The following is a 23928-nucleotide window of genomic DNA, read 5'->3' on the forward strand; positions in this document are numbered from 1 at the left end:
GGCGGCGGCGGCGGTGGGACCCAGGAGGCGGAGAAGCGGCGCGGTAGCGGGGGGCTGAGCACGCTGGTGGAGGAGTACGACGACGTGAGCTCCCAGTCCGAAGGGCTGGTGGGCGGCGGCGCGGCCGGCGGCGGCGCGGGCAGCGGCGGGGGGAGCCCGGCCTCCTCCTCGGGCGGTGGCGGCGGGACCCAGCGCCAGAGGGGCGAGGCGGAGCGGAGCGGCCGGTCCCGCCGGGAGCACCGCGGCAGCAGCGGCCGCTCCAAGGAGCGGCACCGGGAGCACCGCCGGCGGGGGGAGGAGAAGGCGCAGCAGGAGGGGGCGGCGGGCCGCGGGGGACTCGAGGCCTCCTCGTCTTCCTCCAAGTCCCGCAGCCGCCACAATCACACCGGGGGCCAGGACCGGGAGGGACTCAAGAGCGGCAGCGGCGGCGGCGGCAGCGACGGCCGCAGGAAGGGCTCCCTCGCCTCGCCCGGCAGCGGCAGGAAAGAGCGGGAGAGCAAAGCGCACCGGAGCCGGACTAAAGCGGCCAAGGAGCCGCCGTCGGCTTACAAGGACCCGCCGAAGGCCTACCGAGACGACAAGCCCGAGCCCAAGGCCTACCGGCGGCAGCGCTCGTCCCCCAGCCCCGGCCGGGATGACAGCCCCCCGCTGCACCGCTCCTCGCAGAGCCAGCGGAGCCGCAAGTCGCTCAGCCCGGTGGGCGGCCGCTCGCCCCTCAGCCCCTACAGCCGCCGCCGCTCCCCCAGCTACAGCCGGCACAGCTCCTACGAGCGCGGCGGGGATGTGTCGCCCAGCCCCTACAGCAGTTGGCGCCGGTCGCGGAGCCCCTACAGCCCCGTTATCCGGTGAGTCCGGGCCCGGGGGAGGAGAGAGGGTGGCGGGGGGGGGGGGGGCTCGGCGTGTGGGGGGGGGGGGGCACGGCTGGGGCTGGGCTGGAGAGGCTTGCATCTAGCAACAAAAGCCCTTCTGCCTCTTGCCCTCTCGGTGACAGAAAGCTGGGGTGGGGAGGAAGGGGAGCGGGACATGTGCAAAGATCTTCCTGTCCTGCCTCGGGGAGAAAGGGAGACGCGGGTGCCTGTAACGCTTCTGCAGCCCGTTTGTCTCTGTGGGAGACCACCTAGCTGGAGAAAGGCTTTTTAAATATTAAAGGACATGAGAACATTTATTGAATTAAGCTGCTTCTCACAGGACAGGTTTTCCAAAGGACCAATTTTGATTTTTAAATCCTTGCTTATGAAGTACGGAGATTCTCGGGTACATTTTTATGTATCCTGTTCCCCCGTATAAAAGGATGCGTGTTAAATATATTTGTGTTTGGTTTAATTCCCACTAATCTAAAGAGCAAACAAGCTGACAGGCAATTTGTGTTACAAGTGTTTCTTGTTCTTTTTAGAGGTCTATAGAAAGACTTAGACTTTGTTTTGCTAGGAAAAGGAGCCAATGTCAAGTTTTGTTAAATTGTCTTTTGTGCTTTACACAACCTCTGAAAACGTGTGTAAGCTCTTTTCCCAGTAAGGTTATGTATGTGTATATATTTGACGTGTGCTTGCAAATCATTTTCTTACTGTTAGTGGGAACTCAGAGTGTAAAGGTCAGCATTGCTCTGACTTTTTGAATTTCTATATGGAGAGGAAACATGGGCTGTATCTCTCTAATCAGATACAAATCGTGTTGCGGAATTAAAGCTCTTAAAAATATTTTAACTTGCAGCAAAACCACTGGGAATTTAAAGTATTTGCTTAGTATGTTTTTATAACTTAAGATTTTTAATTTCCATATTGGAATCTTAACTGTTGCCTCATTGTTTATAGGCTTACTTAAATTCACATCTGGACCTCAATTTTACACGTATCAGGTGATTTGCCATTCCACTGGCAAGAATTTTGTTTACAAGGCATTACCTGGTGGGTTGTCTGAGAACTGTTGTTCTCTGCTGTTTCTAATGAGCACTTTGCATCGGTTACCGTTTGGGGCGTCCCACAGTGTATCCAGTGAGGATGCTGAAGCCGTTCCTGTGTTTCATTGGCTGTTGGTAGAGTCTGATGTCCTGGGTGTGCATCGAATGCTGTTTAAAGAGTGAAGTAACAAAACTGTGTCCTGCTTTGTTCAGAGGGATAGAAGAAAGGTGCCTTTGGAAAAAAAATAGTGATTGTTTTAAGGTATGGTTGTATGGAATAATTTTGTAAACAATAGGGTGTTTCAAGTAGAAAACACTGTGAGTGATCTGAAAAACAGCACATTATCATTGTTGTTGTTCCGTGAGATCCTGTTTAGAGTGGTTAAGGATACTCTTTCAAGATTATTTGGTAATATAACAGGAGGAATATTACATGCATAGTTTGACTTAAACACTCTAGGAATCAGATTATTTTCTGTAGATGCTTATATCCTGAATAAGAAGGCTGATAATGACAAGCAAAATTATGTATGCTAGGTTTGCACTTATGAATAGCTCTGTTAGTCGGATTGACAGTCCAGTTAGTTAAGGATCCTGTCTTATACGCACTGACTGATAGGGCTGTAGTAGAAGGTACAGGAAATGTTGTATAGGGGTTGGTTACAGAGCAAAGTTTTGTAGGAGTGTTTTTCTTTTTTTCTGTTGGTAATGGGCCTGTGATTTGAAGCATGAGAGTTTAAATCTCCTGATTTTTGTATTGTCTCTGTGCTAAGTGTGTAAATGTTCTTTGAGCTGCAGATCTGTTCCTAGGAGTTAGCTTTGTGACTTCACGCCTTCCTTCCTCTAGTTAAACTGTAATTTGTAATTTGCATTCCGTCTTTAACTGCATATGGATAAATTACTTTGTTAACAAATGCAGATCGTCAGGTTTACTGGAGAGGGATTGGAATGGCTGAGTGAAAAGAAGAGGTTGCTACATGTAGAGAGCAAGGTTGGTCTGTCCTAATGTGGCATTCATTGTAAAAATGTCATTTGCACAGAAAACGAAAGAAACCAAAAGTGTGAAGATAAGCTCAGTTGTTCATAATGTTTGACTGGTGTTGAGAAATGCAACCTAGTGTTTCTTTGCTCCCATACAGCTATTACGTATTATGTGTATTGCAGCGGCGGTGGGGAAATAAAGATTGAAAGTATTTATATGATTGTTTTAGCTATTCAAAACTGTGTCATAATCGCTTTTTTTGCTCAACTCTGTGGTACTACGCCCAAAACGCTGAAAATTTTAGCTGTGCTGTTTAGATAATGGTATAGTGGCCTTAGACTTGATAGAATATTATGGTTTCATGAAGGCAACAGCTTCTTACAGCACCTGTCTTCTTCATCTGGATGATTTAAAGACTTAATTCTGGGCTTCTATCCAGCTCTAATGGTGTCAAGACAGTAAGAACTTTGTATGTGACTGAGCATTCCATGCTGCAAGTCTTTTTGCTCTTTTCATTCCGTATCTCATATATGTGTCTTCCGTAATGTTATATAAATTATCTAGTTACTTTGGTATGTAGAAAAGGAGAATGAAGTGGTTCTAGCATGCTCGGAAAGCTCATGTGTCTAGGGTGCTGATTTTTTCATCTAGGTCTCTGAGCTGTTTAGGGAGAAACTTCTAGTAAACAGTTGAAGAGAAGCAAGTGAAGTCAGCTTCACTCATTTGAATCCCTGGTTTTCTCAAGCAGCAGCAACAGCACAATTGCTGTGAGTTAGGAGTTTTGAATTGCAGTAGTGACTGATTGCTGTCTTTCGGTGATGTTGCCTGGAGGTTGGTTCTGAAGAGAAGCAAAGACATTAGATACTCATTCCACACTTGGAAAATTCTCTTTGAATGGGAGACTAATTTCCATTTCCATTATAATAGCAGTAAACGTCTGTGTTTTGGGGAAACTGATTGTTTGATCTGTTTCTACTTGTTGGACAAAACTTCTTTACTTGCTTGCTGCTGGTGGATTTGTATTACTATATTTTCTTGTGGATAGTAACACAGCTGTTCTAAAGTAGCACATGCACGTTTTCAAAATGGAAATTCTTCCATAATACCAAAAGTATGAGGTATTTATTTCTCCACTGATAAGTTGACGGGATTTTTTAACAAATTCACAAGAAAAAGGGGGGTGGGGCGGGGGGGGAAGAAACCCCCATGGTTGACAAAATAAGCAGACAAAGTCTCTCTTTGGAAACTAGTTTAAGAAGAAATTGTAGGAAGAGAAGAACTATTTTTCATAACTTCAGTCAGGTCATATGCTATGTGATCGCACATTTAATTTAGTTAGCTGTATAGATGAGTAATTGCATTTTTCTGAAGTTGGATACACCTACCCGTCTGCTTAGATAAAAGTAAGTGGGTGGGGCACTACTAGCATAGTACTACAGTATGTGTGGATGTTGCTTATAGGAAAAAGACAAGATTTCTTTTCTTATTGGTACTGTAGGGACATCTCATTCTCTAGCTGTAGCTAGTCTGCAGTAGTGAGGCTCTGCAAAATATGGATCATTTATGCGCAAAACCAAAACAAGCATAGGGAAAATGGTAAAATACATATTCAGTTAGTAAATGCCTACTTCATGGAGAAGACATGGTTTCATACACTGATATAAAAATAACTTTGAATCCAGTAATTCTGCTACTTTTGGACTTAAAGGAGTAGGAGAGATTTTCAGTCATTTTTTTCCCCCTTGTTTGGTGAAAACAGGTTTGGGGTTTTTTTACATAAAGCTCTCTAATCTTGTTTAGTAAGACTGTATCTTGCAGAACTTAAAATGTGAAACTATAGGTTTTCACTGTTTGGAATAGCTAATTTTTCCAGTGCGTATTGAGTGCTCTCACTCTAGTACATATTCTGAATTTATTAAGATTTGTTACTTGGCAGTGGACTTTGCTTTTTGCCCAGCCATGTTGATGTGCCTTTCCTTTTCCTCGTTGGACTGCTTCTTTCCTTATTGTAGGAAGGGACTTCATTTGAGAAAAATTAACGTTTAATGTGCTTGGAACACAGCATTTGAGTTGACTTTTTGCTACTTGATTTCTTTGTAGGCAGAGTTCTCATCTGAAAACATAGGGTTATAAAGCAGAATTAAGAAACAAATAAAATTAATGTTCAGAATTTTTCAGTATTCCTATGCTGTATGTATTGGAGACCATTTCAAAGATTTACAGTTCGAATCAGTAAGGCAAGTTATGTAGTCTTCACACTTCACCTGAGTAGGTGGTTGCTTGCAGATCTGTTTAGAATATAACCTTGAACTAGGGGTTAGAGAAATAAAATTAATTAATAAGGTATCAAGTGAGAGAGCATTATTACTGTTATGGCTTAAAGAAATGAATTATACTTTTACCTGCTAGTGCAACATGGGAAAGCTATACTATGAACTAGAATCTTTTGTCAAGGTGGTTTATGTTACTGAGTGATTATAAAGGTCTTGGAAGATCTGCAGTGAAGCCAATTGATTAAATTTAGGCCTCCCTTTTCAAATACACTGTGACCTTACCGTGCAGGGGAAGATGGCAGTGCTTAGTCAGTCATGCAGCATTCACTGATAGTTAATGAAAGAGCTGGGCTACAGTCAGTGTTTTAACCTCCTTCGGTCTGTTTGGTTTCCTGTTTTTCTGCTCTTTTTGTGCTATGTCTTGTCAAAAAGTTACTGGCAAAATCAGTTCCCTTGTTCAACTCTGTAGATGCTGATATATTCCAAGTATGATACTGTTTGCACTTAGGTAAACACACTTAGCTGGCTACTAGCATGTTGGATTTAGCTTGCTCTTAAAGCGGTTAAGAAGAAAAGAGGTTTTCAAGTTTACAAACATGAGAAGATAACACATGACTGTTCTGATTTGTCAATAAAATGTAATGCTTTTTTTTTATTAAAATAAAAGGAGGGTTGGGATGGGAAAGAAAGAAGACCTAGAAAAGTAGCTTGGCAAGCAAAAACACGCAAGCTGAGTGAGACCTGTATTCCTGGAAATCTGACATGTGTAACACTATTACTTTTTTCTTTCCTCTGTGCTTTCAAATATCAAGATAGTAAAATATAGCTAAGTTTTCAGTTACTCTCTGGAATTCTTTCCTTCTGTGCTTGAGGATGTAAGTGGTATTACATCAGTAGACTCTTTGTTGTTGTTGTTGTTAAATTCATTAATAAATCTGTTGTTTGGTAATAATATGTTAATCAGTGAAGTGCAATAGAATGTTGCCTTGAGAGAAGGAACATGTAACAGTTTTGAAACTTGCACCTAATAACACTTTGATATCTTAAGTAGTTTTTTTACACAGTGAATAAGTACATTGTATTAATTAAGCAGAGAAAAAAATGAATACTGGTTTGTTTTATGAAATCTAGAGTGCTAGGCAAAAAAAATATTAAAAAGAAAAAATTGTGATACCTAAACCAACATTCCCCCCCCCAAGAAACAAAAAACATTCTTTTTGTTGTTCTGAAAAACGGAGGAAAGCAGTGCTGAGTTTTGGGTTTGGGGTGACTTCCTTATTAGTGCTTTCTTCCTCTATCAGTTTCTCTAAATCTGCTGCTTCTCGTACGTGTTTTGTAAATAATGTCTTGAACTTTTTTTCTGGTTTTATTTTATAGCTACACATAATATTATGTAATCACTTCAATTTCCCTTTGCAGCTAATCTAGTTGTGCTCCTAGTCTCCTTTGTTGCTGCGTGTGGGGAAGAAAAAAAGCAGCTTTACAACTTCTTAGCTCTAATGCAGGCTAGTCCTAATGATACTTATTGTTTTTAGGCAAATCAGGTTTTTTTTCTTTCTTTTTTTCCCCTCCGTATATAAAAACATATTGAAATCTGTGTATGGTTCAGAAGTGATTTTATGAATGGCATGAAGTCTGGCAGTTATCTTGTCTGTAGGGACATAGACCTGTGTGAAGTGAACTCAAGATGCTTGTAGAAGACTGTTAATGGCTAAGTGTGGCAAAGGTACTTGCAAATGCTGCAGAACTTGTGGGTGCAAATAGGAAGAAGCATTGGAGGAAACTTACCTGAAACAGCGGCTTCTTAGTAGTCTCTCCCCATGTGTGTTACCAACAGATGCTGGTGCTTTTGGTTTGGGAGACTGGGACGTGGCCCTTAGGTTTAGTACACTTCCTGATCTGTCCAGGCTTGGGGAAAAAAAAAGTTTGGATTGTTTTGTTGGATTTATTTGCAGTTTGCAATGCAGTTCTGTGCAGTTGTAGCCACTGTTCTTTTGTTCCTGTTTCCTGTGTTAAAAACAAACTCCTAACTAAAGATGAAATAGTTGGTGATGAATGAATGTCAGATAAGGCATTTTATATATGTGCCTATGCATGCGCATACATTTAATAGAAATCTGTTTGAAGATTTAGGGAGTACTGTATATTTCAGATGCCTCTCCTGGTGTTTTTTCAGGGTCCCAGTAAAATGTCAGTATCCTGTTAAATGGCAGACACTGGCTATTCTGTGAGCCTGTTTCTGTGCTGTTGTGACTGCATCTTTTATGTCAAATGAGTGTTAGCTCTGAACAGAGTGAATTGGCTGTTTCTATTATGTATAAGGCAATATTTCTCCACTCTGAGCTCTGTATATGCTTCTGACAGAAAGCTTGTAAATGTCCATAGTTTTGGGTTTGTGCCATTTTTATAGATAGAAACTTGTACATAAGTTTTGTCTAGCCTGGAAGGTTCTCTTGGGACTTTTGAACTAATGCTGATGAAAGCAAGTGATAGTTGAATATTTGAAATGATCATTAGGCTTATGAAAACAGCAGATTTTATCATTGTAACTTGAATAACTAGCACTTTGACAAAGCTGCCTTTTACTTAAGATTCAGCATTTGTCTGTTTAGTTGAAAGTGTTAATGGTTTTGCTGTAACTCTCTTGGGTCTAGCCCAGTGGACAAGGTACATACAGTAAGTGATTCTTGCAAAGGTCTTTGGGATGCCAAAGGAAGTTCTAGTTTATTAATAGCACAGGCATGCACTAGCTAATGCAACATAATTTCTTTTGCTGACATAAAATTAAATAATGAAAAACTTTTGGAAAAATTAAACCAGTGCAGAGACTGTACTCAGTCAACATATTTAATAACTAGGCTACGATAATTTTGATCTGCTGTTAAGGGCTGTAGTATGTACTGGAACTTAAATATCTGTGTGCATGTGTATTTGCTGTCTCCCACATGGATGCAGTGCTGACATGACAAAGTTATGCTGTTGTCATTTGGGGTGTGAAACCTGGGATGCAGAATGGTTGGGGTTTTTTCGCTAAGCTTGCATAAATCTGTGTTCACATCCCACACTCTCTTGATTAATGTTGGTAAAATACGTACATCAATCCACTGTCAATGCTTGGCTTCCTTATACATTTTTGAAGGAAAGTATAAAGATTTAGGTTATTTCTGCCCCTGCTTTTCAAAACTGCCTCTTCCCCACCAAGTTATGGTAGCTGATTTGGTGAGCATTACTAGTCACTAATTTGAACAGATTTTCTCATTTCATCCTAGTAGAGATCTAAATGAACCTGTTTTATTTTGACCCAAAGTGGAACAGAAACAGTCTTATGATCAGGTATGGTGTCTCAGCAACTGTAGTGTTTTAAGCTGCTACTTCTCCTATCAAGTGCATGAGGAATTAATGTCCGTGCTTCTGTTTGTGACATAGATTACTTTCTTTATATTAAGCACCTTTCAAAACAAAAAACCAGACAACCCTGAAAACCGCAAACAAACCAGAAATTGTACTTATGAAAGAAATATAACTGATTTTGAGACCTTTGGGGCATGGTTTAAGTTTAGTACAGGTTGCAATGAGGTCCTTGGGATGGAGGTTGCGTTCTACAGGTAACTGGAGCGAGTGTCAGTTTAAAATAGCTCATCTAGGAACAAGCTGTGCAAGCATATGTTTTCCAAGACAGGTCAGTGACATCCTCGCAAATGATGCGCCATTTATAGAAGTCAGTTTAGGACTAATGGGACTTGTTAGCTTGTGCTTGATGCTGGAGAAATATAATTACACTGATTCTACAGCTGGTGCGGATCTGTAGCAGTATACTTCTGCCTGAGATAGTAGTTCCTCTTGGAAAGTGAGATAACAGTGTGAGGAGAGCTCTGGCCTAGCATTTGAAGTGTAGGTATTGTCTGGATAGTCTCAGCCCTCCTTTTTCTTCCTACTACGCCATCTTGACTCTGTATTATGGAACTTTGTGCTTCTTTACTTTTACTCTGGTTTGGCCAAACCTCTGAAAATTTTCTGAGGGTTTTAGTACTTAGATTTCCAAAGTAATAATGAGAAAAATGACTTCAGCAACATGATTCATAATGGAGCAGAAGTGAGTTTTCAAGGGAGTTTTTCTGATCAATGTTATGTTTTTATTTATTTTTTAATGGACATGGATGTTAATATCTCTTTACCAGAGTGAACCAAACCCTTAAATTTTGGTTGAAAATTCAGAGAACAGAGTTGTGTAGCTTGCTTTTTTTTTTCTTTTAAGTGTAAAAAACTTATATTATTATTATTGTTGTTGTTGTTATTACTGCCTGTCATTGTTATCCTGCTGTGCCAGAAAATTCTATAAAACCTGCTCCCTGGCATAGAATTGAACTGTATTCGTTTCCAAGAGTTGTCCTCATCTGGGGGTTTTGTGGTTTTTGTTTGTTTGGTTTGGTTTGGTTTTTTTTTTTTGTTCCTTTCAAGGGTGTCTAGCCATTTGGATCAATTTCAGTTTTACCTATAGAATTTTGAAGCTTGTGCTGTAGTATACAGTGTGCATACCTACACATTGTTTTCAATCACTCCTACGTAATCTTGATTCATCTCAATGACTTTTTATGTTGCTTTAGAAAGATGACTGAAAAGAGTTCTTTTTGTAATGCAGGAAAAAAAATATAAATTTGGAAATTACTAAATATTGCACACAAAATAGAAACATTATTGTACTATATTAAATATTTGTTCAGTTGAAGTATTGAAATGTAATTTCTTGTGTTGATAATTCAAACTGAATTAATTTGTTACTAAAATTAATTTTGACATAGGGGTGGATAATCCTGACCATAATGACTGTAGTTGGCTTTTTTGTTTGTTTTGTTTTGGCAGTCTCCATACACTGGTGCTATCCTTCGAACTCTGAAATTCTTGTATCTCCAAGAAGTTTTATTTTTGATATTCCTTGATGCTTTTTCTTTGTCCAGCTGATGAATACTTTTTTCAATCTTGATCATACTTTTTCTTCCCCTTCAAGTGATATACTCAAGCAAAATAGATTTCCACCAAACTTTAATCAAGAAAATACTTGTAAATCTGGTGAATACTCTTGCTATTCTTAGTGTGGTAAAATGGATTAAACCCCCCACATTTAATTTCATTTATTTCATAATGTTTCAGTGTGATAGTAGTGGATTAGGCTACCGTACTTGTTCCATGCCCTTCACCTCAATTAAATTTTTTCCTTTTTGCTTTTTAACGAAGGACTGATTCAAAACTGCTACTAGGCAAATTAGGATATCCCTTTGAAAAATTGAAGGAGAAATAATTCATATTAAATGGTATTTCTGCACAGTTAAAGTATGCTTTTCTAACTGTTAAGATTCCCCCCCACCCCCACCCTCATTCTAGGTTGTTTTTCTGCTATGATTTTGTAGATGGCTTAGATTTTTTTTTTTTCTGTTAGTTTCTGTATTCTGATGCACGCATAGCACAGGCCTACTTGTGGATTATGTTTGCTTATCAGTAGCTATAGCAAGTATTGGGTACTTTCGTTTTTATTGGGAAAAGTATACAGTTAAATTTCAAAAAAGGAAAGATAAGATTTATTGCTGTCTTTCAGTTGGTTACATTGCAGCCTTTAGTAGTCAGTATTTTTTGTTTTAACTAACTTATTTTAATGACAATTGTGAAAGTAAAACTTAAGTTGATACAATTACTGCTTCAGTGTTGTATTTAGATTTTTCTTGTCATGTTGTAACATTAATTTAATTTTGTTGAGTTCTGGTTATGTAGCCAGCTGAATTTTTCTCAAATACTGCATATACTAAAGGTGTTTGTACAAGTTGCATAGCATCAGATTTTCTTTAAAGGAGAAAAATATCTCTGATAAGTAGTGAGAAAAAAGAAACATCTGTCCTATAGGTATATTTGTATTTTACAGTTTTTTAATGGGAAAAATTACATCCAAGAGCTTTAACATTTTCTAACAAACTGTTTAGGTGTAGGATCTTGATTGATTATAGATTTTTTTTTTTTCTATGCACGATCTTTACTATTTCATAGACTTCTGTTTATAAGCATGGTGATAATGGTTTAAAGAAAGTAGTTTGTCAAAAAAGCAGATATACTGGGAAAGCAGCTAGACTAAATTTTAACTGGGTAAATCTTTACTTTTTTGAAACAGGAGATCAGCAAAATCTCGAAGCAGAAGTCCATATTCATCAAGGCACTCGAGGTCTCGTAGCAGACACAGATTGTCTAGATCCAGAAGTCGTCATTCAAGTATTTCTCCTAGTACATTGACTCTGAAGAGTAGCCTGGCTGCTGAGCTGAACAAAAACAAAAAAGCAAGAGCTGCTGAGGCAGCCAAAGCCAGTGCAAAAGCTTCCAATACTTCAACACCTACTAAGGGAAACACTGACACTGCTGTAAGTGCACCTCAAGTGAACAACGTAAAGGACCTGAAGAAAATAAAAACTGAGCATACACCTTCTCCTACAAGCAGTGCAAATTTGAAGAATGACAAGGCAAAAGCAAAGGTCTCACTTCCTGAAACAAAAGGGGAAAATAATTTAATTGCAGACAAAATTACTAAACAGAAACCTACAGTAGTAAAAGAGAATAAATTAACTGTTGTAAAACAGCCACCGGTCACTGTAAAAGAGAAAAGCAAACCGAGTACACCAAGTGTAGTAACCAAGGAAAAGGATCGAATTGTTGCACTACCAACCTCCACACTGCCACCCTTGCCTTTGCCTCCCACGCTGCCTGAAGATAAAGAAACTGATAGGTGAGTTGTGACATAGATTTGCTTTTTGGTGTTGTCTGTTCCTTTTTATTAATGTTGTTGTTATCGTCTGTACTTTTTTTTATTGTTGTCATGATTATTTCCTTTGGAAAATAAATATAAACATATTTGCCAGATCAGGCTGATGCATTAGGTAGTTTGTTCTTGCTCTTCAGTTGTTTAACATGGCAATTATTATTGAACTGAAAGAATTTGATCTTAAAATAAAAATAATTTAACTGGTTCTTGAAAAGAGAAGGATTTAGTCTAGGAGGAATCTTTCAATAAAAAGTACACTAAAGAGTTGATTTAAAATTGCTGGTACGTAATAGCTTTGGGACTAATGCAAGGATGCATTCAAGGATGCAAGATTTCAAGTTCAGTGCGAACGTGTGCATACTTCTGGGGAAAAGTTGAATTCAGTAGCATTATGTGAAAATTCTTTAATTAGCTGGGGTTTGAGGTAAAGATTCTCTTCCCTTTGGAAAGCAGTTGTTTTCATAGCTCTGTGTTATTTTAGTATAATTATCTCAGAGATCAGTATTATTTTAAGTGTATATAATGGAAGTGAGGTTCACAGCTTGTCATTTGTGTTCACTTTTGAAGCATAAAAATTAGTCTGTAGTGAAGAAATTCATGTCTGTATTCCAAGTGTCATCTGAGTTTAGACTACATTGTCTCTTCATAGTCCTAACAGAGAATATGTGCTGTGATTTGTATTGGAAAATTATGCTCTTGAGCTGTAATTTACTGTTTTTCTTTTGGTTTGGTGATGAAGGTGAGAAAAATTGCTTTTGTTTTTACTCATGGTGTTACATGCCTCTCGCATGTATACACGAAATCAACTTCTCACAACAAGTAAAACAAAATTTTGTAGCATTGGAGTAATAACTAATTTAAGTGTGATATACCTCTGTAAAAAATCAAACTGTAAAAGAAAAATTCAAAACCTTATGAGGTACTTTATTTGTATTCCATGTCTGTGAAACTAGCCTGTCTTCTCTTGTTCTTTGAGAAGCGTGTAGTATTTCTTCGATTACTAAAAGTAGTTATAACTAGAGGTGTAAATGTTTCTCTCATGTTTGCTAGTAATTTAATGCTATGTTAAACATTAGGATGCACAGGAGGCCTTGGCAATAAATACAACCTAACCAGGTATTAGACAGATACTTTTTTTTTAAGTAGTAAAAGAGAAATCATGTTTCTTGCCCTTCAGCACTCTAGCAAATGTCATTCCAGTTGTTCAGAATACATCTGTGTGGGAATGTACAGTTGCATTTAAATTTATGACAAAGCCATCCTCTCTAGGTAAATGGGATTTCTGACACTTATCTGAGAGCAAGATTTACTGTTTTAACTAAAAACTAGGCTAACTAGTTAAAATATATGACTGGCGTTGCAGTGTTGATTGTGATAATATGAAATGAGATTTCATCTTGAAGCTGGCTAATTGCTTCTCAGTATTAGTATTTTTTTAATGTAATACCTGTTTTAAGTATAGCTAAACTGCGCAGAGGAGTTAAGCTACAATTAAGCTTGGTTCCATCAGCACTGGGCTCATTCTCATTTAAAAAAAAAAAAAGCTTAATGCTTGCAAACAGCTGCATTACAAAGATTAATGACAAGTAATAGAATGTTATTTATGCTTTGCTTAGTTTTGCCTGTAGGATGGTATAAACTTCAGATCAGGATGGTTGTGATTAAAAGTCATGATAAAGCTTAAGTCATCAAAGAAGAATGATCAATGTTTTTTAGGGCAGAGGAGGACAGAGGTATTTACCTTGGGCTCAGAGTTACTGTGGGGAAATTGTGCTAACAAAGAATGCTTGATGCTCTGCAGAACAGGCTGGTTCCTAATGTCGTGTCAGTTGTGAAGTTCAGTGAGAATCTGATAAACCCACAAAAAAACCTACCTAAAGGAACAGCAGTGTTGCAAAATCACTGTGTAGGTTAGCTGAGAGGGAAAACTGTTCTGGTGGTCAATGATGTGTGATTTAACAGACCTGAAAAAAAGGCTGCTTTTGACTGCCTCCATGTTCATATACCACTTTTTAAAATCTGTTTCAGAACCTCTCATATAATATTGAAAGTTTGAGGGCAAAATTGTGAGAGGAAATACAATTATATGAACTTCAAAATTTTGGATTTTTCTTTACTGTGATAATTACATGCACTGTCCAAAGGTGCTTTATTCTTTATAGCATGTTAACCATTACATTTGTGATGAGGGTAGTATATGCTTCCTTGAGGTGCTGCTTTAAATTCAGGCAGTGGCAGCTTGAGAAGTGGTAGAAGATATTCAAGTGTTCTGTTTTCATTGGGAAGCATAGACATATGCAAAACACTGCAATGCTTTATTTAAATATATAAAGATTGCTAATTGCAATTAATGTAAGAAATAACATATGCATTCTCCATGGTGGAAGATAGCAAGATCTTTCCATTTACAGAAGTTCCTGCTTTATCTATGAAACTAAATAGGTAAGAAGTTGTAGAAAAACCTCCAGAAAAGGTTCCCAGAGAAGGAAGCTGACAGTAAAATAGTGTGATTTGGCAAATGCAGCTGTCTTGGGAAATGTCCCCTCAAAGCATGACAGAAAGTTTTCTTGATGCAGTGACAAAGTTTGAAATTTAAAGAGAGAATACTATATGAGAGTCCTGTGCGGAGAAACAGTTATGTAATTATATAAAGTTTAGAGACGGTCATGGCTTTAAAATTGCTGGATATGCAGTAGCTGCACAAATCTATCTAAACTGAAGGAAGTTCTGGTAAAATGCAATCATGTGTTTAAAAAAAAAAAAAAAGTAAAAAATCCTGCAGTGAGTATGATGTTTTCAGAATTTCCCCATTAGAATGGGGAGAGCACCTCTAGAGTTATTGCATATAGTAATTGTTAAAGGAATACATTGCTGTACATGTGTTTGGGGGATTTTTCTAAAGACAGAGATTGATTGTCAGTATCTGTTACCTAATTATGGTTGATGATTAAAAAATGGTCAGATATCAGTAACCCATGGAAGAAAAACATTTTATCTGATTTTTTTTCCACTTGATTTGCATGCTGATCACTAGAAACATGTTGAATCTGGCATGTTTCAGCCAGATGTATGAGATTGGAATCTGTAAATGAGATGGTGTGGACTGTGTCGTAATGCCTTACAGTGTTATTGTAACCGTGAAGCTCATCTCTGGAGACCGACTTTATAGAGAACTGGATCAGTGTAATCTTCTCTTTTATATGAGAAGTCAGTAAGAGTACAGATTTTACCACTATACTTCTGATGTCTGACAGCACCTGAACTCTGAATATTCTTAATAGTCTAGACCATAAGCTTGAGAAGAAGTTTGTGTGGCAGAAGTCTGGCCTGGTAAGGCTTGCTGTATCATCTAACTTCAGCTTTCACCAGAAAGATCTGATTGCATAGGTTCTTTAGAATTTTGGTAGTTAGCTGTGCATCTTGCAGAGAGCTATTTGTGAGCCATTTGTAAAGCATAAATCAAAGTCCTGCAAATTCTGAGAGCAGAGACTTCAAATGTTGATGCATTGACAGCCTAGAATGTATTTTAAAAAAAATAATTCCAATAGGTTTTCCATTAGGTATGTTAATATTCTACTGTGTTCAACTTATTAGCAAAATTATGTCTTTTTTAATAGTTTGCGAGAGAATCTTTCAGTGAAGTCAGTTAAAGAAGCAGAGAAGAAACTTCGCCATCTGCTTGCAGATTTGCCACTTCCACCTGAGTTGCCTGGAGGAGCTGACTTATCCAAAAGTCCTGAAGAAAAGAAACCAGCAGTTCAGTTACACAGCAAGAGAAGACCAAAGTATGCTTATTAGACTTTTTTTAAAAGCCTATCAAGCAAGTAGAAGTGATAATAGTTTCTTTAAAATATATTCTTCTCAAAAGAACTCTGCTTTTTAATGACTTTTAATATTAATGAGGCTTGAATCAAACTGCATGGTTTATTTGGTTGCACTTAATGGTAGTAAGCCAGTTATCTAATAATGTCTCAGAAATATTTAGCATTGAGGTTTTTTTCAGAGTTAAGACAATACTTAGATATATTAGCTGTATTCTTAGAAATGCTTGTTGTTTTCTAGAATATGTGGACCACGACATGGTGAAACGAAAGAAAAAGAAATAGACTGGGGAAAGCGCTGTGTGGATAAATTTGATATCATTGGTATTATTGGTGAAGGCACTTATGGGCAAGTTTACAAAGCCAGAGATAAAGACACAGGTAAGTTCAAAAAAGTAAAAGTAGTCCTGCAGTTCTAAAATGAACAGGGTATTTTGGGTTTGTTTTTATATTGAGTAAAATTTGTGGTATTCTGCCCTCTAATGTTGGGAAAGTTTTTAGTTGTTGCTTTGTTTGTTTAGTTTTAAATCTAGCATTTGTCTAAACCAGAAATTCTCTTTTGCTGCCTTGGAAAATCATTTATCTGTAAAGTTGTGGCTGAAAGCAAGCTGAGTAGTCTTAATTTCTAATTCATATTTCTTGAATTTTGATGTTCTACATGCAATTGAGCTAGTGAAGAAGAGAGGGTAAATACTCTGGGGAAGCAAAATGGCACCCTAGACAGGTTGACAAAGAATAATGAAGTTTGTAAAGGGGTATAAGGGCGAGGAAGCTATGCATGAGATTTAGCCATTTTTCTTCATCATATTCCCAATAGTCACTAGCTGATAGTAGGAAGAGAATCTGCCTCTGTGCAACACAGCCCTGAAGTGTTGCATATTGGGTATTTTTCTTGCAGTATAACTTGACTTTACAACAGTGACTTAATTTTTAAATTTCATGTTAAACTATTGCTCTAAAGAGCAAGCAGTCACCACTACGATACATAAGAATGTTGTCACTACTTCTAAATAAATAATGCATTAAAATCAATTCTTCGTATGTGCTGTATGTTGCTCGATCGTTTTATGTTCAATTAGTAGTTCTTTCTGTGACTGTTTGCCCTTCTGGGTTATTTGTGCATGCTTTGAATGCTGGATAACTTTCTACTTCAGCAGTAACTGAATCACATAGCATCACATACCAGCCTCAGTTCCTTCCTTCTGATCTCTAGAAGAATGAGCAGTGTAATTATAATTCCTTCTTCAGTCTTCACCTGTGCTTGTCGCAGTTTGCAAACTTTAGTTTTTAAGGTGAACTATCACAGATTTTAACTCTACCTTGGGAACCATTGCAAATCATCATTAGGAGCTTCTTCCTGCTCTCCTGGGATTCTGTTCTTCGTACATTTAACTTTTTAATCCTATCATAACCATGTTGCCTCTTTGGCAAGCTTCAGGTTATTTGTGTGTGGCAGTCATTTCTTAACCTCCAGTAGAAGTTGTTGCTGTCTGTATTGAATGGGTCCATACAGTTACAGTAAATCTTCCATTAGCTTTGGATTCAAATCCTGTGTGAAAAGTGGCATTATGGCCTTTGACATACCTTTCAAAGCAAGTGGATGTTGTGTCATACTGGAATGTGATCTATTGTGTATGTATCATATACACTGGTGTAGGGTAAGTCCTTTTTAGAGCTAAAAAAGATATCTGTGCTGTCAGTAAACTTCCCAGACACAGCAATAAACTTCCAAGAACAAAATGGTTGAGCTGGCATACAGTCTGTAGATATCCTCCATCATGAGTAGATCATGCTCCTGCCATTTTGCAGAATCCAGCTTCATCCAGCCCAGCCTGCAGTAAAATAATAAAGAAAATTTCTCCTCACTGTAAACATGGTGGTGACACTTCTGCTTGTAGAAAGTATAGTGATGAATTTGAGAACTCTTTAGTCATTTGCCTTGTATCTTGAACTATGTAGTATTTCTGGCTAAGTGTATGCATTCTGACCTGTGGTGATGTAGTAATAAGAAATCCAGAGCAGATATAGACCTCTGTCTCTAAAGCTGCTGTTGATAATCACTCTTGTATGGGGGTTTATTGATAGACCTGGTGTGGAATATCAGGACACAGGTGAGTGAGGTATGCAGAAGGAATAAGACAGGCCTTACAGTGGGTAGCTGAAAATTCTCATTTATAGTTTTGCTTCTCCATGTGATTGTTTCCCAACAATGGTTAATTCTATTTCTATTTAGCGTAGTGTTCGGTACAAGCAACAAAATGTTAACTGTTTAATCCATTCAGAAATAGTAACAAATGGGAAGGGTTTTAAAAACAAACGAGCAAACTCAATATTAAATCCCATAGTTTGGTTGCTAATCTTAATGGTTTTTATTTAAATTTTCTCTTAGGGGAAATGGTAGCACTAAAGAAAGTACGTCTGGATAATGAAAAGGAAGGGTTTCCAATTACAGCTATTCGGGAGATTAAGATTCTTCGACAGCTTAATCACCAAAGCATTATCAACATGAAGGAAATAGTGACAGATAAGGAAGATGCTTTGGACTTCAAGAAGGACAAAGGTATGTACACTAACACAGGGGTAGCTCTTTCTGGTCTTGTTCTTAATACGGTAATCTGCTACACTGGACTTGAAGTTAAGCTTCATTTAAAAATATGTTTGCAAATCATGATGCTTGACAAAGGGTTTTAATTTTGTTTTAATTACTAACAGAAGTCCTGTATTTAACTCAGCTATGCCTTTTGCTCATAAAAACAGTTCTGCAAATATTCTGTAGGATTAAAAAAAATTATTACTTGATTCCAGTTTTGCTGGAGAGGAGCAGATGTTTGACTCCTTGACACTCACGGGTTGGGGAGGCCAGCAACAATGGGAAGTTCTTAATTGTGAGCTTTTTTAGGCTTTTATTTTCCTTGTAGTATTGTATCATTTGGAATATTGTAGGCTCAATGCTGAAGACATGTTTTTTATTGTAGGCCTTGGTTATATTTGAATTGTGCTTCAGTTATTTTTTTCTTAATTGGGCATGTGTGTCTTGAAGGTTAGAAGAAGGATAAATGAAAAAAAAGAAAAGCAAGATTGGGGTGGGGTGGGTGTTTTTCCACAAATAGAAGGCATGCAGAGTTTTACTCTTTTGGTTCCTTTAGTGCTAAGGCTGGCTTGTTTCAGTTACTGCAACCTCCTTAGCCTTGAGAATCAAGCAAACACAGTGGAAATCATGCAGTGTTGTTGCTTGGTACTTTTGATATCAGAGTTGTCATTTTGTCTTTGGAGGCCATTTCCTTTTAGGTCTAAGTCTTAGAAACCTGTCATTTTGGGGTATTTTAGCGTCCCGTGGGCAATGTGATACATGGTTTGGCTGAGGAGGGTGTTTGGAATGTGGTACCTGTTCTTCTTCCCTCCCTGAGTTGCTATACAGCATGCCCAGCACCAGTGTGGGTTGAAAACACTGTATGTACTGCATAGCCAGCAGAAACACCAGGTGATGTTGTGGTAAGTCAGAAGATGGCTGTCAAAATTAAGCAGGAATTAGTTTGGGTTTTTTTCATAGCATCTTCAGAAAGTATAATACCTTAAAGGGTATACAGCACTGAGAGGCTTTTTTTGTTGTGTTTAAAAGTAGGACGACACATCTAGCAAAAGACTCTAGATATGTGCAGGTTCAGTGGTCAGTACCCACTCTGAACCATGACAGTGTGCAACAGCCAGTTTAGGCTTTTCATGTGAATCTTGTACTGAGTTTTAATTAGATCTAACCCACTTGGCTAATGAGACCACACTGAGCCTTGACTTAACACTTAATGACTCATTAATTAATTTTCTCCCTTTCTGTTTGGTGCCATGTCTAGGATTGAATTTTAAATTTTTTTGGTGTGCTTCAAACTGTGTGTCTCATTAATTTCAAATGTTTTTGGTTTTGTTTTTTTTGTCCAAGTCTGTATTTGTGCTTTTGATATTGCTTTCAATTTATTTCTCATTCTTACTTAACAGCTTATTAAAACAATTACATTTTAGAAAATTTGCAAGGGAAAGGGATTCTCTGGAGATGCTAGAATAAAATTAGTTTCAGATAGTCTCTTGAAAGCATTAGCATGCTAATGAGACTGTGCTATTAAGATTTGTCTGTGACAAGATGGAAGTTGGGTTTTTTTCAGGCACTGCATTCTGTATTTCTCTAATGAGTAGTTCATTGTAAGATGGGGATTTATAGCTGAGACATTGTGTCCAAACTGTAGTCTACCAATGCAAGTGGGAGGAAGTTTGGTCATTTTCACGGTATACTGTTGCAAACACAAAAGTAGGCTGCTTGGCTTAAGAAGGAACCATTATAAAAGTGGTAGTGATGTCTTACTCAGGCACAGCTTACAGTAGAGACAAAGTGTCTTGTCCTCTGATGAACATGCTTATGCTTAAGGTGTTACATGCCTATCTTAGCTTTGAAATATAGTTAAAAACCCTGCTGATATCCCATTTGTAAAAGTAGGGAATGAGAACATTTCTGTCAACACATGTTCCTCTAGTTAACATGAGTAAGGTTAATTTTGTGTCTAAGGACACCTACCATATCCTGACCTATTACTCATCTACTTATTTACTGAAGGGTTGGGGTTTTTTTTTTGTTGTATCTCAGTAGTTTAAAATGCAGCAAATTTAGTTTTCTGACACTTATGTAAATATTGGGTACACTTTGTACAGTTCTTGCTTTAAGGATGCTTTTTAAGATAGTAACATTGGCCTGCAGACCAGCAATGGCTTGGCTTGTACAACTTTTCCTGATGCTTTGAGCTGTGTTAGGTGTTTTTAAGTGATATACTCAGAAGTTTGGAAGACACAGGATTATCTGACTTATCTCAATATTTTCAACTGTGTTCTACTTTTAAAAAAAGTGGAAGAAAAATATATCTGTGTTTAATCCTGGCCAGGTTAAGGTATAAGCTTAATGATAGGAACAGCTTTAATGGATAGGATTGGTTTTATTCTTTCTAGACCAATGATTAGAAAAAGTAACGTAGCACATTGGAGCAGTGTTATGTTATAAGGGTATTTCCATCAGTGGAAATACAGCACATCAGACAGAACAATTTTTTTTGTATAGGTTGGGCACATACACAGCTGAGTAGGTGATACATGTCTGCTGTACTGAAGATCTGAAGTTTTTACATTTGCAGTCTTCATTATGTATGAGACATCCTTGATGATAGAGTTGAACGGCATTACTGTTTACTAATTACTACTTGATTCTGAGGCATGATTCTGCCAGGTAAAATGTGTATGTTGGGTGTGGTGAGGAGTATCCATTTCCTAGGTTTCTCATGTAGGCTTTTCTCCCCTACTTGTCATTCAGAGGGAGATAGGTGAGCACACAAACTTGGGGATGTGAACGTGCGACTCATAGTTTGTATTCTGCCTTGTGTGTGATCTGTGTAATCTGACTTAACAGTAAATTCAGCAGACTTTTTTTTTAAAACCTCCTCTGGTTCTCTCAGGACATAAAGCCTCATTTGACTTGATAGCACCAATGAGCTATAGTTTCCGTTCAGTTTTTTCCTAAAGTCTCAGAACTCTGGTTATTTTTGTTGAAAATATTTTCTTCTAGTGAGCTAGTGCAGGAGCAATTGTGGGTGTCAGTCTGCAACAGTAGTAGAAGCAGCCTTGACACTGTTGGTGCTTACAACCAAGTCTGCGGGCAATTAAACTTTCCTTCTTTGCTTGATAGTAGTTCAAATTAGTTGCAGTTCATGTTCATGAACTTCAGTTCATGTCCTTTTGGAGCAGAGTTTGGAGCAGGAGGATTGTACTTTGCAGAAGCTTTTCATCTTCTCAGAATTTTTTTTTGTCTGAGAAATTTGTGTGATATTCCCTGTGCAACGGTAATTGAAGGAAACAAGATTTAAAACAGAAGTTGAAAACAAGGAGCTATTTCGTAGGTATATTCAAATCTATATACCTCAGAAGCTAATTTAGTTGAGCCACTTCATCAATTATAAAGTGAATCATTAGAAAAAAAGCCCTTCTTACTTTGAACTTTTGTCAGCTCTGGTTTGTTTTCTCAGTGAGTCCATCACTTACATGACTTAGGTGTCTCCCTCTTTTTTTCTTTGATCACGTGAGATGGTCCTTCAGTTCTCAGTTGCCTCTTTATCAGCTAGAAGCTGTTTGCAAATGCTCAACAACCTAGCTGTGGGACTTCCATGATCTCCTTTTACTAAACACATAGAGAGTGCTTACTTAGTTTTTGTTGCTGTGAGTGTAAAACCAGTAGGTGTACTGACTGACATCTCTTCCTCTTTTGACTGAAAGAGGTATTTTTAATTGCCAACCTGAGGGAGGATGTAAAAATTTGCATGGGAGACTCTTAATAAAAAAGACCTGGTTAACATCACAGCTTGGAGTTTTGTTGGGTTTTTTTTCTGTGTGTGGATTATCTGTTTGGATTGTGTGTGTGTGTGTTTCTGTAATTAATTTTAAGATCTAAGTTTACTTTAGATAGATTAAAATTTGAATTGATTTGCAGTACAAATTAACAAACCTTTTTAGGTGTGAAGTTGGTATGTATCTTGACAGTACTGTAATACATGTGTCAAAAGGACACTGCCTGTTGTACATTGTTGTATGACTAGCAGGTTACTTTCTCATAGCCATCAAGGAGTACTTTGCGTGAAAGGTTGTAGTTTGGAAGGAGTCTGTGACAGCAATCATGTAGTCGTCAGAGAATACTTCACTACAGGATTCCTTCTCTACTTGTATTGTAGCTAGCTTTATCTGGATTTCCTGAGAAGCTGAGTAAAACCAAACTGATCTGAATTTCAGAAACCTCTAATGATCTACAGCTTGCCTTGCTGCTCCCGAAATAGCCGATAGAAGCTTCTTACCCAAATAGTTTTCATGCTACAACTAAGTTATCAGGAATAGTGTGACTGCTTGAGTGGTGCTTCCCGTTTGTGTGTGCTGTACTGGACTCTGGTCTACAATGAGTGCAGACCTAATTGTGTGGCTTTTCAACTTGATCCATGTTATGGCAAAATGAGAAAAATCCCTGATTCTTAATCAAAGATTTCTGATATGTTTGGTTTACTTCTCCTCTGCTTTAAGTTTTTTGTTTGGTTTTTTATTTCCCTGCAGTATGTGATGAAACAAGGGCAGTATTTACTCCCAGGGCTTCTGTATGCCCTTGGCTGATGTGCCTATTTCACAACATGTTTCCATGTACGTGGCGTTTGGGTTGGATTTGTTTCAAGAGGAAAATGCAATTGATCTTGCAATGGGAGAATAACACTGTCATCAAATAAAAACTTAATATTGGGTGAAAATGTAAAAAAAGAAGGAGATGTTCTGGTTTTATTAGACTAAATTTGTCCTAAACAGTAAGTTTTGTGATATCTAAATGAGAAAAACGAATATAGCAGTGATGATTTCTTTAGTCTTAAGGTGATTAATTCAGTGGTTATGCCTTTATTTGGTGTTTCACAAATTAAAAAATAGGTTTGTAAAACATGAGTAGAAAGAAGAGATGAATGTCAGTTTAAGGGACTTCAAGGAATTTAAATGCAAGAAACGTCAAGGACAATTTCTTCTTTAGTTTTCAAGCTCTGTTTGATAAAATTCTGTTTAAAACTGTCTTGGAGTATAGTGTATCATGAGTACCAGAAGAGAAATGTTAAGGAAATTGAAGAGTAAATATAAACCAATTATCTTTAATTAATCAAGGAGGAAAAAAATATTTATGTATTGCGTAGAAGCAGCTGAGGAGTCTTATTAGGGAAATGAAAATCTGCTGGAGTCTGATTCTGAACAGTAAGTACAGAACAAAATGTTGAAAACCTGTTCAACAGCTCAGCATTGTACATACCATGCACTGAATGAGGCAGGGAAGGGATCCTTTTTTTAAGCATTTTTGTATTTCAAGATACTACTGTGATGCATTTATACAATGGTTGAATTAAAATTTGCACATAATAAGGCACTTCTGGTCTCCTGGTTCCTCAGATCTGTATCTAATCAGATATTTTGAGAAACCCCAAACGTCCTCCCTATGAAATTACATTTGGAAAATATTTTCTTAAAAGCCGTCATCTATGTAGGCTTTTGGATCATTCTCCCCTGCTGCTCTGCCTGCCTCACTGCGCCCCTCGCCCACCCCGCCGCCCCCCCGGCCCCCC

At 38.0% G+C, this 23928-nt stretch overlaps 1 protein-coding gene across 1 annotated transcript in view; it reads left to right on the forward strand.

The window, feature by feature from the left end:
• Positions 1–23928, forward strand: part of CDK13 (cyclin-dependent kinase 13) — a 45879-nt gene that overhangs the window by 434 nt on the left and 21517 nt on the right. The window contains exons 2-6 of the mRNA XM_010581821.1: positions 5–845; positions 11307–11912; positions 15566–15733; positions 16011–16150; positions 18159–18329. Coding sequence (XP_010580123.1) covers positions 5–845; positions 11307–11912; positions 15566–15733; positions 16011–16150; positions 18159–18329 — 1926 coding nt within the window. The remainder of the gene's footprint in view (positions 1–4; positions 846–11306; positions 11913–15565; positions 15734–16010; positions 16151–18158; positions 18330–23928) is intronic.

This window comes from Haliaeetus leucocephalus, unplaced genomic scaffold, assembly GCF_000737465.1.
Source record: "Haliaeetus leucocephalus isolate CR32 unplaced genomic scaffold, Haliaeetus_leucocephalus-4.0 Scaffold808, whole genome shotgun sequence".
NCBI lineage: Eukaryota > Metazoa > Chordata > Aves > Accipitriformes > Accipitridae > Haliaeetus > Haliaeetus leucocephalus.